The sequence below is a fragment of the Primulina huaijiensis genome, chromosome 6, assembly GCF_012295235.1.
Source record: "Primulina huaijiensis isolate GDHJ02 chromosome 6, ASM1229523v2, whole genome shotgun sequence".
Taxonomy (NCBI): domain Eukaryota; kingdom Viridiplantae; phylum Streptophyta; class Magnoliopsida; order Lamiales; family Gesneriaceae; genus Primulina; species Primulina huaijiensis.
This window is the reverse complement of record NC_133311.1, coordinates 1,407,313-1,422,281: the sequence shown is the minus strand read 5'-3', so window position 1 is coordinate 1,422,281 and position 14,969 is coordinate 1,407,313. Positions and strand designations below refer to the sequence as shown.

General features: G+C 31.2%; 1 protein-coding gene across 1 annotated transcript; it reads left to right on the top strand.

Annotated features, from left to right (window-relative positions):
* The first annotated feature begins 1,380 nt into the window (after positions 1 to 1,380).
* On the top strand, positions 1,381 to 5,279 carry LOC140979508 (RNA-binding KH domain-containing protein RCF3-like). The gene is made up of 7 exons (XM_073444928.1): positions 1,381 to 1,524; positions 1,962 to 2,556; positions 2,982 to 3,377; positions 3,460 to 3,714; positions 4,058 to 4,324; positions 4,537 to 4,598; positions 5,012 to 5,279. The coding sequence occupies exons 2-7, from the start codon at positions 1,984 to 1,986 to the stop codon at positions 5,022 to 5,024; spliced, it is 1,566 nt and encodes a 521-aa protein (XP_073301029.1). The 5' UTR covers positions 1,381 to 1,524; positions 1,962 to 1,983; the 3' UTR covers positions 5,025 to 5,279.
* Positions 5,280 to 14,969: the final 9,690 nt, after the last annotated feature.

The following is a 14,969-nucleotide window of genomic DNA, read 5'->3' as shown; positions in this document are numbered from 1 at the left end:
GATCTTTTGACCAATATTTCTTTATAAATATCTTTATAATTTGGTATAGATCTATATCTTTCAGTAATACATATGGATCTTGGATCTAATATCAGATATTAGCCGTGAATATCTTCAGTTTATCAATATATGAAATCATGCATGCATCATATCTTTATCATGAATTTCTTTATATTCTCAATATATTATATCGTAATCACGAATCTATTTAGATTTTTAATATATATAATCTTATATTATATCTTAATCATGAATTTCTCTCAATATAAAATCATGTTGTGCTACTTTAGAGCCATCAACATCATAATATTTAACGGACACCAATATATCAATAATTATAATTGTATTACTTATAGAGCACTAACAAATATCTCATAAAATTGAGTATTGACAACACGTCGTGCTATGCCAATAGCATCAGTAGGACGAGAAATATGTTAATTCTCAGTTGTTTACAACATTGTACTGATAACGTGTTATAAACCATAAAAAAAAAGAGATGAGTAGAGAGAATCCGTAAAAAAAAAAAGAGAGAATGAGTCTCAAGTACAATTTTCATTGAACACAATCACCCCATTTATAAGGAAGATAACAACATACAAATCTTTACCGATATTATCTTGTTATATTTATCTTGATTATAAATCTTTCAAATCTAACAAAATAAGATAATCATCTACAATAATAATATATTTATAACATAATTCAAAATTTAATCATTTATATACGAACCAACATTAGAATGTGATAATATTTATATACCGCAACAACAATTCATAATTTTTGTTAAACCTTAGTTTCACATCCATCATGAAATTCAAGCCTAAGTTCTATATTGCACACGTTTCACAAATCTTTGACTTATTCCATGTTTGTTTTAAAAAAAAAACTTGATCAATAGATTAAATAAAAAAAATTACCTTATGATAAAATGAAACGTGTAATTTGAACATTGATCAGATGTGTTTTGAGAAAAATAAAAAAATTAATAAATAAAAAAGATAAATTATTATAATCATTTTTTATGGAAAAAACTTGTAATATTATTGAATATTATCATCTTATTATAAGCATGACCAACCAAGAGAGAAACTAAGTGACAAAAACAAAATCATATCCCAACAATCAAATGATCGAATAATTAATAACTTTGTTTCTAAATACTTCTAGACGAAATAATTATTTTATTTAATTCAAAATGAACAATATTAGTAAAGAGTAAAAGAATAAGCAAAATGGATATTCTATATTTATATTTTAATATTATCTCCAATGTCCAACTTTTTTTTTAGTCCCCTGAAAATTATATTTACCAGCTATTTTAAGATTTTTCAAAATAACAAAAAAAAAAGAAAAAAGAAAAAAGAAAAAGAAGAAGATATTTTAAAAAATATATCATATTTCTGGCAAAATGGGGTATTTCGGAAGCGGTTAGACACAGAACACACAGTGCAAACGTAGTACTGGTTCCATACAACATTTGCGCCTTAACGGGGAGAGGACCCTCTCTGTTTATTCAGAATTGTAAGTTTTGATTTTTTTTTTTAAAAACGGATTGGTGAGTATGAAATAAATATGGGAATGATGTTTTGTTTACATAAAGGAGCAATCTTTTTTTGGTGAATTATTGAATCAGTTTTTGTTTTTGATTAATTAGGATTTTTTAGTTTAATGGGTTTTTCCCGTTGATGGAAAAACTTTTTATCACTTTTTGGGATAAGAAATGTCGAAATTAAAAATGGTTCTTTTGCTTATTTGCTCAGGCCAGAACATGAATTTTGTTTCGTGCGCTGATGATTTTATATTTCATTTCTTTTCTTCGTTGTGTGTGTGTTTGTCGTGGTCCGTGTTTAGGGTGGATGGGCTGTGCATATTTATTTGGCCATTTGTGTTTAAATTGGATTCTTGATTTATTGCCGCCTCGTATGATGGAAAATTGATTGGATTTGCCGGTGGAGTAGGCGTATCAAGTTCTTCTATAGAATGGGTCAGCGGAGTGATTATGGAAAACGGTCTCAAATGCTCTCTGATTACTCTGGAAATGGAGGAGGTAGAAGAATCCCTGGAAATGATGAAAAAGAAGCTAATAATCACATTGGGCCCGATGATACAGTTTACCGTTATTTGTGCCCGTTGAGAAAAATCGGGAGCATTATTGGAATTGGTGGGGATATTGCCAAACAGCTGAGAGCCCAGACTCAGGCTCGGATTCGAATTAGTGAAACAATTCCAGGGTGTGAGGAACGTGTAGTCACCATTTATAGCACTAGCATTGAAACCAATAGTTATGGCAATGAGGCTGTTTCACCTGCACAAGATGCTCTGTTTAGGGTGCATGAAAGGGTGGTGTCTGAGGAGTTGCCGGTCAATGGCACATTCGACGAACCTCTCCAAGTTACAGTTCGCTTGCTTGTGCCGTCGGATCAGATCGGCTGTGTGATTGGGAAAGGGGGGCAAATAATCCAGAACATACGTAATGACACCCATGCTCAGATTAGGATATTGGGCAGCGAGCATTTACCTCCTTGTGCTTTGAGTTCTGATGAGATTATACAGGTACTTTTACAACTTCTGTTTATGTTGTATAAATAAGTTTCCTAAACACGCATGAACTGATTCTTTTTGTTAGTTCTTTAGCCTATATCTTTCGAGTAAAATTGAATGACAAGAGTCTATATTTTTACGAATGGTTTGTCAGAACTCAAACATTAGTATCTTGCCTTTCTAGTTGTTACTTATCCGAAACTGGGTTGTACAGTCTGATTTTAACATTTGATCACTTGAAATGGTTAGTTTGGTCATTGGTGGTTTTTTTAATGAGACTGTACGTTTTTTTGTTGATGGATGGAATATGGTTCCTGCCATGTTAATGTTATTGATCGTACTTTGAGCTGATATTTTCAGTTCAATGATGCTTTTAATATTAGATTCACATCATTCCCTTATAGTTGAAGATGATTTGCTTGCATTTTAATTCTCAGATTACTGGGGAAACCACTGTTGTGATGAATGCACTTTACCAAGTAGCATCAAGGCTTCATGATAATCCCTCGCGATCACATCATTCACTATTGAGTTCGCCTAGCATTTATAGATCTGGGATTACATTTAATAACTCAAACGCTAGTGGTCCACTTTTGGGTGCGACCTCGTTAATGGGTCCTTATATGAATCACAAAATTGATGGCCCAGAATGGTCTTCTGGCCCGAAGGAATTTTCACTTCGTTTAGTTTGCCCAACTGAAAATCTCGGGGCTGTGATTGGGAAAGGTGGTGCTATTATTAAACAAATTAGACAGGAATCAGGAGCATTTGTCGTAGTCGATAGCGCTGGTGCTGACGGAGATGATTGTGTTATATCCGTTTCTGCGAAGGAGGTGGGCATGCTTTACGTAATTTTACTTCTGTAGTTAACCGAGGTATGCTCAATGTGACCAATTCAGTTGTGAATTATTGTAGATGTTTGAAGGTCCATCTCGGACTATTGATGCGATAAATCGTTTGCAACAACGATGCAGTGAGAAAATAGAAAAAGATTCAGGTGATCTCGTGATTACAACTCGCTTACTTGTACCAGCCTCTAGAATTGGATGTATTATTGGTAAAGGTGGGGCTATCATTAAAGAGATGAGAAATACCACCAGAGCAAACATTCGCATTTTTTCCGATGAAAATGTTCCTAAAGTTGCATCCGAAGACGATGAGATGGTGCAGGTAAATGAATATGTGCTTGTGCATATCGACATTTGATTTTTCATTGTTGTGCATCTATGTACCAGCCTCTTCGGAACAATTTTTTTTCGTATATACAATATATAAAATCATATAAATCCATAGGAAAATTCCAGTAGGAGAGGAAGAGTGGGTGTCACGACTGCCTCTGCCATCTCTCTATGGTTTTGCCACTGCTCACTTTCTTCATATGTTTTGTGCCTAAACATATAGACAGGCCTTATAAAAGTTGGTGATATCATTAGTATACTTTTTTAGTGAAACAAAATTCAACAATAATTTTTAAAAATGTACAACATTAATAATATATTATAAATCTAAGCAGATAACAGGAGACATGAATGCTGCTAGAAGTGCATTATATCAAGTGATGCAACGATTGAGAGCTAACTTGTTTGAGAATGGGGGAAGTTCATCGATATTATCACGACCGGCTCTTCACCTTCCAGCAACAGTTGGGGACTTTGAAGGTGCAAATTATGATAATCGTGATAATAGAATGCGTAATCCAGGATATTCAAACTATTCTGGAGGGTACAACCCGAAAACCTCGCCTTCGGCTGACAGATATGGGAACTATGATGATTCACAGGTAGTCTTTACTTCGAATTCGACAATTTTCGACAACATTATAAGGGGCGTAAAACTTTCTGATTAATGATATTTTCCATTTTGATGTCTGATTGTATATTATTTCCATCTTTTAACTGAAATTCTTACATTAAGTATATATATTCTAGCATTTAAATTGCTTGCTCTGCTACTTTTCCTTCCTTTTTGGGCTGATCCAAGTTCTTCATCCAGGTTAGTGGAAGTGGTTATGGAGCGTATAGCACTTACTCACCTGGTCACTCTGGTGGCGCGAGGTATAATTTTTAGCCCTTTGGCATTCGTACCTCTTTCATTGCTTATTTTGGTTTTGCTTCTTCTACTTCTAGTCTCTGGATATGCTTTTGATGATTAATCTGTTTCTTTCTTTGACATCTCTGCTTTCTTTGATCTCGCATATTTTGTGAAATGATGCTAGCCCAATCAAACCATACTAAACATACATGCAAACTGCCAACTCGTTAGGAAAGAAACTTCAATATGTTTTTATCGAATCATGTGATCAAACTGTACTCTCCAAAAGATTTTCATCAACGTCCCGGTCCTTCTCACTGGCTTCCTTTGTCAGTAAATTCCATGTTTAGTGTGATATGGATTGCTTTATCTCATCTAAAATCAGTCTTGAGTGGCACTTACATGTTTTGTTTATGTTCTCTGCGACACTAAACAGCTATGGCGCGTGATATTTGAAGCCAGCGTATCGCCCCTTTTGATGAAACGCAGTATTAAGATGAAAACGACACCAGCAGACGCGCAAAAACACCCTCTGCTTGACCTTTAGAGGTTGCCCGTGTTGCCGTTGGATGAGTTGGATATATATTTTGTTTATATAATTTGGACACTGATTAATCTTAATTTCTAAACATAATATTGCCAAATATTTGTTGATTAACCTTTCTACCTTGGCGCTTATGCATTAAACAAATTTGTGAACCCCATATTCTTTCATTTTTTTTGTCATTTTCATCAAATTGCTTTGTTTCTTTTTCCCTTCATTGCATTTAGTGTTTTAACATCTTCCTTTACTTAAAATTTTGGTGATTGGTTGAAGACACTAGAAATTCTCTTAACTACTTCTAAACAATTTCGAAAGATAATTTTATTGAGAAAACAGTAATTTCGATCATAGATGATTGTTTCATCACAATTTTGGTTATCTATGTTGTCAAATTCAGTCGTTGTGTTATATATTTAAGTTTTTGGCCATATTAGTATTTTTTTTCATGAGAGTGTAAACTAGTATCATGTTAATGTCATGTTAGCCCATTGACATTATGTCAAGGTTATGTTGAAAATAAGACCAAAATTGCAAAATAACAAAGATAATTGATTATGATTGAAATTTTACAAGATAGAGGAGCGAAATCGCAAAGAGTCAAATATTCAAGAATGCAATTTTTTTAAAATTTATATAGAAACTTAGAATGCGCTTGAATTGATTAATTTGATTTAGGGAATGATTTGAAAAATGATTTTCACATTATTTAAAATCCATCAAAATACTATTGAAATTGCTTAATTTGATACATAGAGAGTTTGAAATTCAAATTTTGTCCATCGTCAAATAATTTAAAATCATGATACGCCAAATTTTTGATTTGATTCCTATTCAACTATGACATTATTCTTATTTTGTGCCTAATAAGTATTCACCAATTATATGTATGTAAGCCAGCAAAACATATACACGTGCAATGGTCCCTCCCAAAATGTTCAAGGTCCACAAGATTGAGTCATCCAATCCCCCAATCCAATCCAAAGTTTAAAAGAGGGAAAAAAAAAACCCAACATTGAGTTAACTTTAATTAGAAATAACAAAAATTCTTTATGCATATATGTGTTGTTGAAAATTTAATTGTTGTATATATATTTTATTTTTAAATTTTTTAAGTTTGTTGGGAAAGCCAACACAAGCATGTTCCATTGGGAACTTGGAGGATATCCAAAAGTGTGGTGGGCAATGTGTAGCAAATTTCCTAGAAGTGATCACTTTCCAATCCCTTATCCATAAATATTCAAAACAAAATTCGTTAAATGGTGATAAGATGTCACGTTTGTAACAGCTCGAAATATATATATATATATATACACCCAAACCCNGTGATAAATTTATAATCCTTATCCTGCACATAAAAAACACAAAGAAAACCATTTTATTTTTGCTACAAAATTTCAAATGGAAGAAACCCTTTATTTTTCATGTTATGATAATGTCCTATATTTAGAGAAATGCATTAATCACCGTGGATCTTGCATGTGAATACGATGTTTGGGTTGTGCAGCCAAGGATGACTTGCCGATGAAATCTTTGGATCATATTTTGTTTCAGGTTTTTTTTTCTTCATATGTTAATGTTCGGCAAGTCGTCTTTGGCTACATATCGATCTCATATTCAGATGTTAGATTTCTGTGGTGATTGAAATCTACCGCAGACTGTCAATCTTCTTGCGAGGAACGTTGAGTCTAGTAATACTTTCTTCGTAGGAAAAGAGATGGACTGCAGGTACGTATATCCCTCGTTTTTTAATCACTACCCTTTGAATATTATATTAGAAAACTCATTTTTTTAGCATTAATTATGGTTTAAACCTTGCAAGTTTTTGGACTTTCTTGCGTGTAAATGTGCAGAAGATATACAAGTAGTAAATGTAGTTTTATTTACATCAGATGACAGAGAGATATATCACATTTTACACTATAATATTTTTAAAATATACATATTTATGAAATAATTAATTAGAGGGTCTTTTTAGATTTTGTCCCAATTTGTTAAATAACCACCACATCATGCATGCAATCAAATTAATCAAGGAAAAACATGAAGTTTATGTGATCGTGATTTAAACTCCTATATTTGTTGAATAAGCTATTATCACAATGAAAATCGTACCATATATTAAAAAAAATTTGACATTTTTTTTTATGTTTCCCGATAAGATTTTAAAAGAAAAAAATGAAATTTGTATGATCGCGATTTAAATTCCTATTTTAATAAGCTGTTTATTACCCACGAAAGAGAAAAAAATTTCCCAAAAATTGTGAGTGAAATGCAAATGACAAAGACAGGAAGATTATTCCCTCTGTGACTATATCTGTTCTAATTAATTGTTCTATACTAGTGTCACAATTATTTTATAGCATGTAATAAAGGGATCATTTGAAAAATAACATTGGTCAATTTATTTATCAACTTACTTCAATTTTTTTTTTGGGAAAATGAACTTTGATCATGCATGAAATACTTAAATTCATGGTAAAATAAATGTCATTTAGTTAAATAATCTCCTGTAATAATAGCTTGCAAGTGAATACTATTCATTCTAAAAGCAATAACTTTAATGGTAATGGAGCATTGAAGTAGATTTCTAGACCTAATATTAATAAATGCATATTGATGATCAACTTTATTGATCTTCTGATATTTATAGTCTGTTTAGTTGGGATGATGTATTGTTTTTATTAAAATATTTGATTAAGATGTGGAATAATATTGAATAAATATTCATGTATTTGTTTTGATTGATTAAATTTGAGATAAAATAATAAATTATAGTTTTAACATTTTCTATAATTAATCAATATAAATAGAAGAAACATGTGAAGCATTTAGTATTGAAATTTTTCAGTCAATGATTTGAATGATATATGATAAATAGTTAATGATTTGATTGATGTGGGATAAATAATCAATACACAGAATTGCAACCAAACATTTGATCAGATTGAATTATTAAAAAATCTAATCCTATCAATCTAACCAAACGTAACATATATTTAGCTGTCAGTGTATAATTTGGATAAATAATGATGTTTACACAAATTCTTTATAGAACTTGAGTCAAACATTGGACAAAAAAATGATGAATAATCAATCAGTGTTTTATCCTCCACACCAAATGATGCCTAACCATATACATTTTTATGAAATATTAATAAATAATTCCCCTCCAAATATGAAGGTCTATTTGTGTTTTCTAATATACTAAAAAAATATTGGAAAATCAAATTTAATAAAGAAAGTTTTTATTTTACCCTTATTTAATAAGTGTTTTATTCGTATATAAAAAACTATTGGAAGTAGATAATACTAATAGAGATAGATTGATAAAAGAATAGAGAAAATAATATTAAATTTATATATGTGATGTGATGTATTTTGTAGAAAATTATACATGTGATCAAATAATGAAAAAAATGAGATATAAGAAATTTACGTGGTTCGATAATTTGCGTACATCCAATGTTATAAGAAAATTTGAGATGAAACATATCGCTCAGAACCTTCCACATCCTTCAACTATCAACCACTATATTTATTAGCCAACTTTCGCTCACTTATAATTTTCATGTCCCAACTTTATGCAAAGAAACTCTCAATTTTTCTCAAGAAGCTACCTCAATTATATTGCTTCTTATATTTATCATTTTGGAGTGCTCTTCAAGGCCAAAGATGAAGCCTATTTATATGCAAATTTGAGATGCATGTAACATATAAATCAAAATCTTTCACATCCTTCACTATCAACCACAATATTTATTAGCCAACTATCAACCACCATTATCTTGTCAAATAACAAACACCATTATTAATTATGCCAACAAATCAACACTTTGGCACACAAATTTGTTCAGGTTGATCTAGTCCTTGTATAAGTCCAAGGTTTTCTTAATCAAATCTTTAGAACATCAACTACTTGAACACTTCTCATGTTGCCACAAACAAAGGTTAAATTTTATAATAATCGAAAATGAAAGAAGAAGGGCTGATTGAAGCCCGTGAAACACCGAAGGAAAAGGTGGTGATAAGAGGGATTTCCATTTTTTATATTATTTTAAGACTGGTTGCAAGTGTGGGGACGTATGGAGTGCCATGGCAATGGGGGCGATATATGAAACACTCCCATTTTCGACATATACCATGTTATTCCACCCACAGTATACTGATATTTCAGCCATTAGGTTTGTAGTAAAACTTGACATAACTTTTGTTATGTTTTTTAATGAAATGTTTGTCGAAATACATTGCTTTTAACCTTTTTGTAATCTCATGTTCTATGGAGAAAAGGGTTTTTGTGATATTGAATGCTGTCCTATGTGGATACCTCGCTTTCTCTCTTCCATTGTCAATCTATCATGTTACAAGGATCAAAGGACAAAGAGTAAGGCATTGCTGATCTTCTAATTGGACTCAGTAAGTCATGCTTTTGTTTAAACCAATACTTCTAATTTAGCTCAAGAGTAAGACTGGATATCATTTTATGGGAAATTACTAAAATCATATTGTAATTAGTTACGTCGATCAATTTTTTATTTTGATATTTTAACTAGTCAAAATTTTGTTTTATCATGTAACTTGACTTTTGCATTTTTTTTTACATGTTTCTTAGTACGTACATCACCAATGTTCAATATTATATCAGTAATGTCTAACTTAACACTACGATGAAATAAAACTAATAATAATAAATTATGGGATGTAACCAAATTTTGACTATTTAATTAATAAAACCAAATTAAGGTCAATTTACTGGACGAATTTGTCTACTTTAATTTCTAGATTTTGGAACTCGTTAATCCCCATAGGAAACTCAAGAATTCGATTCCATTAATTATTCTGAACTGCTCTCGACGTATAATCTTCAAACCATACGTCAATTCTCGAATTTTCTTTCTTTGAGAAAATATTCAGAAAAAAAAAACTTTTCTGAATCAAATCTCGATTGAGATGACTCTGAAATTTATTGTTTGATGTTTATTCACGACTTATCATTTTGTAAGCCTTCCATTATTTTTCAGAAAATGATTTCGTATGCCCCTCGTAACCATGCTCAGTTTTTACCATTTTTGGAAATTCTCGTAGAACTTATAACTTCGCGTAGAAAACTCGTAATCCAATTCTGCCAATTGTTCCTTAATCCTCATGAATTATTTTTAATTCATATGAAAATATTTTTACTTTTCTTTTTGAATAATCCATTGATTCTGCACCGAAAATTTGTTATCCATATGCATAGGCATGTTTAAAAAAAATATCTCATAATCTTTGATAGGGAAGTAGGATTTAGTTTGATAAATAAAAAATTTGAAAATTAATGTTTATGTGAATCGCTCGATTCAAATTTCAACCTTGTAGGAGATTATTTTTTTAGATTTAAGTTAGTTTAACAGTATTGGGTCGTATTTTGACTTTCAAAATGTTATATTAGTGGAAGTGTCTGAATACAAAATAATAGTAATGATTGACAACTAATGTTTACATCACATGGTCGAAAAAAAATAAGATATGATTTTTGGGATTTATATGAACTCGATTTTGAGACTAGTCTTTATATTAAATGGTCATAGAAAATTTGAGATTTTTATCTTTCGGATTTAAGTTAGATTAATTTTGGGACTAGTATCTATATTAATTCATCGATAGAAATTTTTAAGTCCTGGTTTTTCGGGTTTAAGTTAGATTGACAGTTAAGTAAGAAGGTGGTACTCATGACTAAATTTTTAATAGAGTTAACGAATTATATTTAGGATTTTAAGCAAATATATGTACACATATAAGTATATGTTCTTGACAGCTTGAAAATATATGTTCTTGACCCAAGCCAAGACCTTTAGCAACCTCGAGCACGAAATCAAGCAACTCAAGGGTACCATTACGAGTTTACTTTGTGACAAAGAAGAGTTGAAGGAAGCTAGGGATCGCCTTCAAGTAGAAGTGGGACAACTCACTTTCGACAAGAAATTTGCGGAAAAGCCATTCAAAGATTACAAAGAAGAGTTGCAAGAGTCACAAAAGTATGGTCAACAAACGTTTGCCACCTCCGAAGCTTGGTGCAACCACTATCACGCTAAGAAATGGTTTTGTGACCAACTTGAACAGAAGTTCAATGCATATCATCATGAAATGGGAAACTATGTGCAACAATTTGAGCTCAGCAACCAAAACTTGTTAGCAGATATCGCCAACCAACAAATTACACTCGAGCATATGCCACAACCACTAAATGCACAAAGAAGAGGCTAACGAGGAGTTAGGAGACAGAAACGTTACTGATTAGATTAAGCTCTCATATGTCTTTTGGAATAAGGATACTCTCATCCTTTTTGTTTCAAAATCTACCATATTCGTATTATAGGTAGGGGTGTTCATCGGTCGGTTCGATTCGATTTTCGGTTTTTTATTTCGGTTTTTTCAATTTTCGGTTTAGAAATATATAATTCGATATCCAAACCATTTTTCTTCGGTTTGGTTCGATTTTTTACCAAAACGGTTCGGTTATTTCGGTCGGTTAATTCGGTTTTGGTATAATTATTTAAATTAATAATATAAATATATTGTAAAATATAATATGTTAACTTTCTAAATGTTTTCTTAGTAAAATATTTAAATATAAGGTCTAAATTAATTAAACAAACAACAATCAACTAAAAATTGTTCAAAATAGTTTTTCATTTACTAAATATCATATTAAAATATATAATATCAATAAAAATATAAAAAAATTATTAATTTAATGAAATTTCGGTTTTTTCGGTTTTTTCGGTTTTGACATATATAATCCGAAACCGAACCAAATAAACTTCGGTTTTAATATTTATATCCGAATTACAAAATTCGGCTTTCGGTTTGGTTCGGTGTTCGGTTTTTCGGTTTGGATTTTCGGTTTTTTCGGTTTTATTCGAAGTTTGAACACCCCTAATTATAGGATTCAAGTTTAAATTTTTCCTTAAATCAATTGAACTTGAACCATGGATCATTCAACGTGGATTTAAATTTCGAATTTATCAATCATTTCATATCTACATCGAGTTAACTCAAGTTTTGATGGCGAAACNTAAAATATATAATATCAATAAAAATATAAAAAAATTATTAATTTAATGAAATTTCGGTTTTTTCGATTTTTTCGGTTTTGACATATATAATCCGAAACCGAACCAAATAAACTTCGGTTTTAATATTTATATCCGAATTACAAAATTCGGCTTTCGGTTTGGTTCGGTGTTCGGTTTTTCGGTTTGGATTTTCGGTTTTTTCGGTTTTATTCGAAGTTTGAACACCCCTAATTATAGGATTCAAGTTTAAATTTTTCCTTAAATCAATTGAACTTGAACCATGGATCATTCAACGTGGATTTAAATTTCGAATTTATCAATCATTTCATATCTACATCGAGTTAACTCAAGTTTTGATGGCGAAACTTCTAATAAGGAGGGATGGATGTGAAGACCCGAAATCTTGCAACGAGAAAACCTGTACATGTCATAGAAAATTTCGGCTCATTTTGGCACAACATTTTTTAGTTCCATAATCTTGAAAATTTAAATAATCATTTCCCCCTCATTATTGATCATTTATCACCATTTTAATAACTAATTTAAACCACAATAAATCAGCCATTAAATTACCTATATTAAAACAAAAATAATGATAATGAAGAGAAGATTAATGACCATGAATAAGTGTTTTTAATATGAGGTTAATGGTCATTAATAGATGTCATTAAGAGGATGTTCATGACCATGAATAATGACATTTAAGGGAGATAAATGACAATGAATGGAGTGACCCTTCACCTTACCCTTGGAAGCCTATAAATATAAGCTTTGGTTTAGTGTAAAACCACACCAAAAATCCTCCCAAATCACTCATAAGTCTCGACCACTTCAAGCAAAGAGAAGAGGCTGCATTCGGCCATTGTATTGCTGTCAAAGTACTGCCCAAATTGTGATCGAGATGCTGCCCGTGTTCGACCCAAGTTGAGCATGGATAACGAGATGAATAACAGTATTTTCATTTGTTCTAATTCTTTCTGTTCTGAATTGTCTGATAATATCTGTTTTTCACATTTCAATTATGATTCTGATCGGATATGATATACTATTTTTTGAAAATCTGTTTGCAATAAGGATTTTAATTATCTTTATATATACTTGTGGTAATCGATCGACCTCCACTTACTGAGTGTTTCCCAAAACACTCACCCTTTACATCTCTCCCTAGATAAGGACGAAGATCAAGTAGACGAGAATGAATAAGACATGCTTTGGGGTTGGTGATAAAGTTTCGAGATATGAAGATTTCTCGCTTATGTTCTTCCTAAGTTTTGATTCAAGTTGTACAACACTTCCGCACATTTTATTTCGTTTTAGAATTTATCGCTGTAAGACAATATTATTTTGAGTTAATTATGAAATATACTAGTTTTGGTTTATACTGAACTACGAGGTTTGTTGTTTGGCGATTATGTGATTGTTGAACAACGTCGGCGTCAATTAACCCCGATCTCGGGATGTGACAAGTGCAAACGCAACGTTCCTTAAAAGTTTTGGTTCAACTTCAGCGATATGAAGAAAGGTTTTGAGGTTGCATTTTAAAAAAAATGTTTTCAACCCATAATTTTGTTAAACGAGATTTTTAATCTCTAAATTATCACATGATTCAAATATAATTACGAGAAAAAAAGTTACAAAAGATGATTAATTATCATATTTAGCTTCATATATATTTAATATTATTAAAGTTGTCATAACATTACACGTGGTCTACATTACCTGGATCCGCGGTGAAAGTAAAAGTCGTGACGGCACAGGCACGACTTATGTTTTTGACTTGGGCAAATACTTTGACCAACCAATCGTGTATTCTGTCGTAGTTAATCAGCTTACTCACTAAACGGCGACGTTTTGGGATTCGATTCCTCATGTGCTTCAATCACCCTCGGAATACTAGAGAAAACTATTGGAAGTCGGTGAAAAATTTATAATCAAAATATTTCTTTGGGTTCATCCCTACTCACAAAATTGTGGTACTATGTCATACAAAATGTGGTACACTTCATGTGGAAATGTGGTACTAAAAAAGTACCCAGGGACTGAACACAAAAAAAATCGACGGCTAGGTACTGAAGGCCAATTTTTCGTTTATTTAAATGAGTGTAATTTATAGTTTGAAAAATTTTAGTTATTCTACCTCAACTTTTAGTTAATTATATAATATTAGTTGATTTGAGTGTAAAATATCCGATTCGTGAAAAATATTATTTTTACGTGTAAAAAATATTATTTTCCACTGCAAAAAATATCATTTTTGTTAGTTATGTTATGAAAAAATATTTTATAATATATGCTGATCTGAGTTGAATATATTACTTTAATTTTCACTGCAGGTATGTAACAAATCGATCGTCTCACAAGATACCTACTCCTAACATATTGACAGACATAAATTTTTTTTTTATCATGTTAAATAATTTTTATATAAAAATTTAGAGATTTTGTGTGTATGAAGGAAGGATTGTCTATTATTGTTATCTCTTCAAATAAAATACTTTTGATGACTTCCTCAACCAGAATATCCTCTTTAGGAATTAGTATCAATTAGGCTAATCCAAGAAAAGCTGCCCCCCAATTATGTATAATTACTATTTAAGAAATGACTATTTTTTTTAAATATGGCGGCGCGAGTTGGATTCTTTTCTCCCTTGTAGGATAATTCCTTATCTTTAATAAAAGGTTGTGTCTGATGGATATAATTAATAATTCAATTCAATAACTTTGATTAAAATAACATCTATCACATCATTAATTATTTATTGACATTATCAAATAATTAAATTAAAATTACAGTA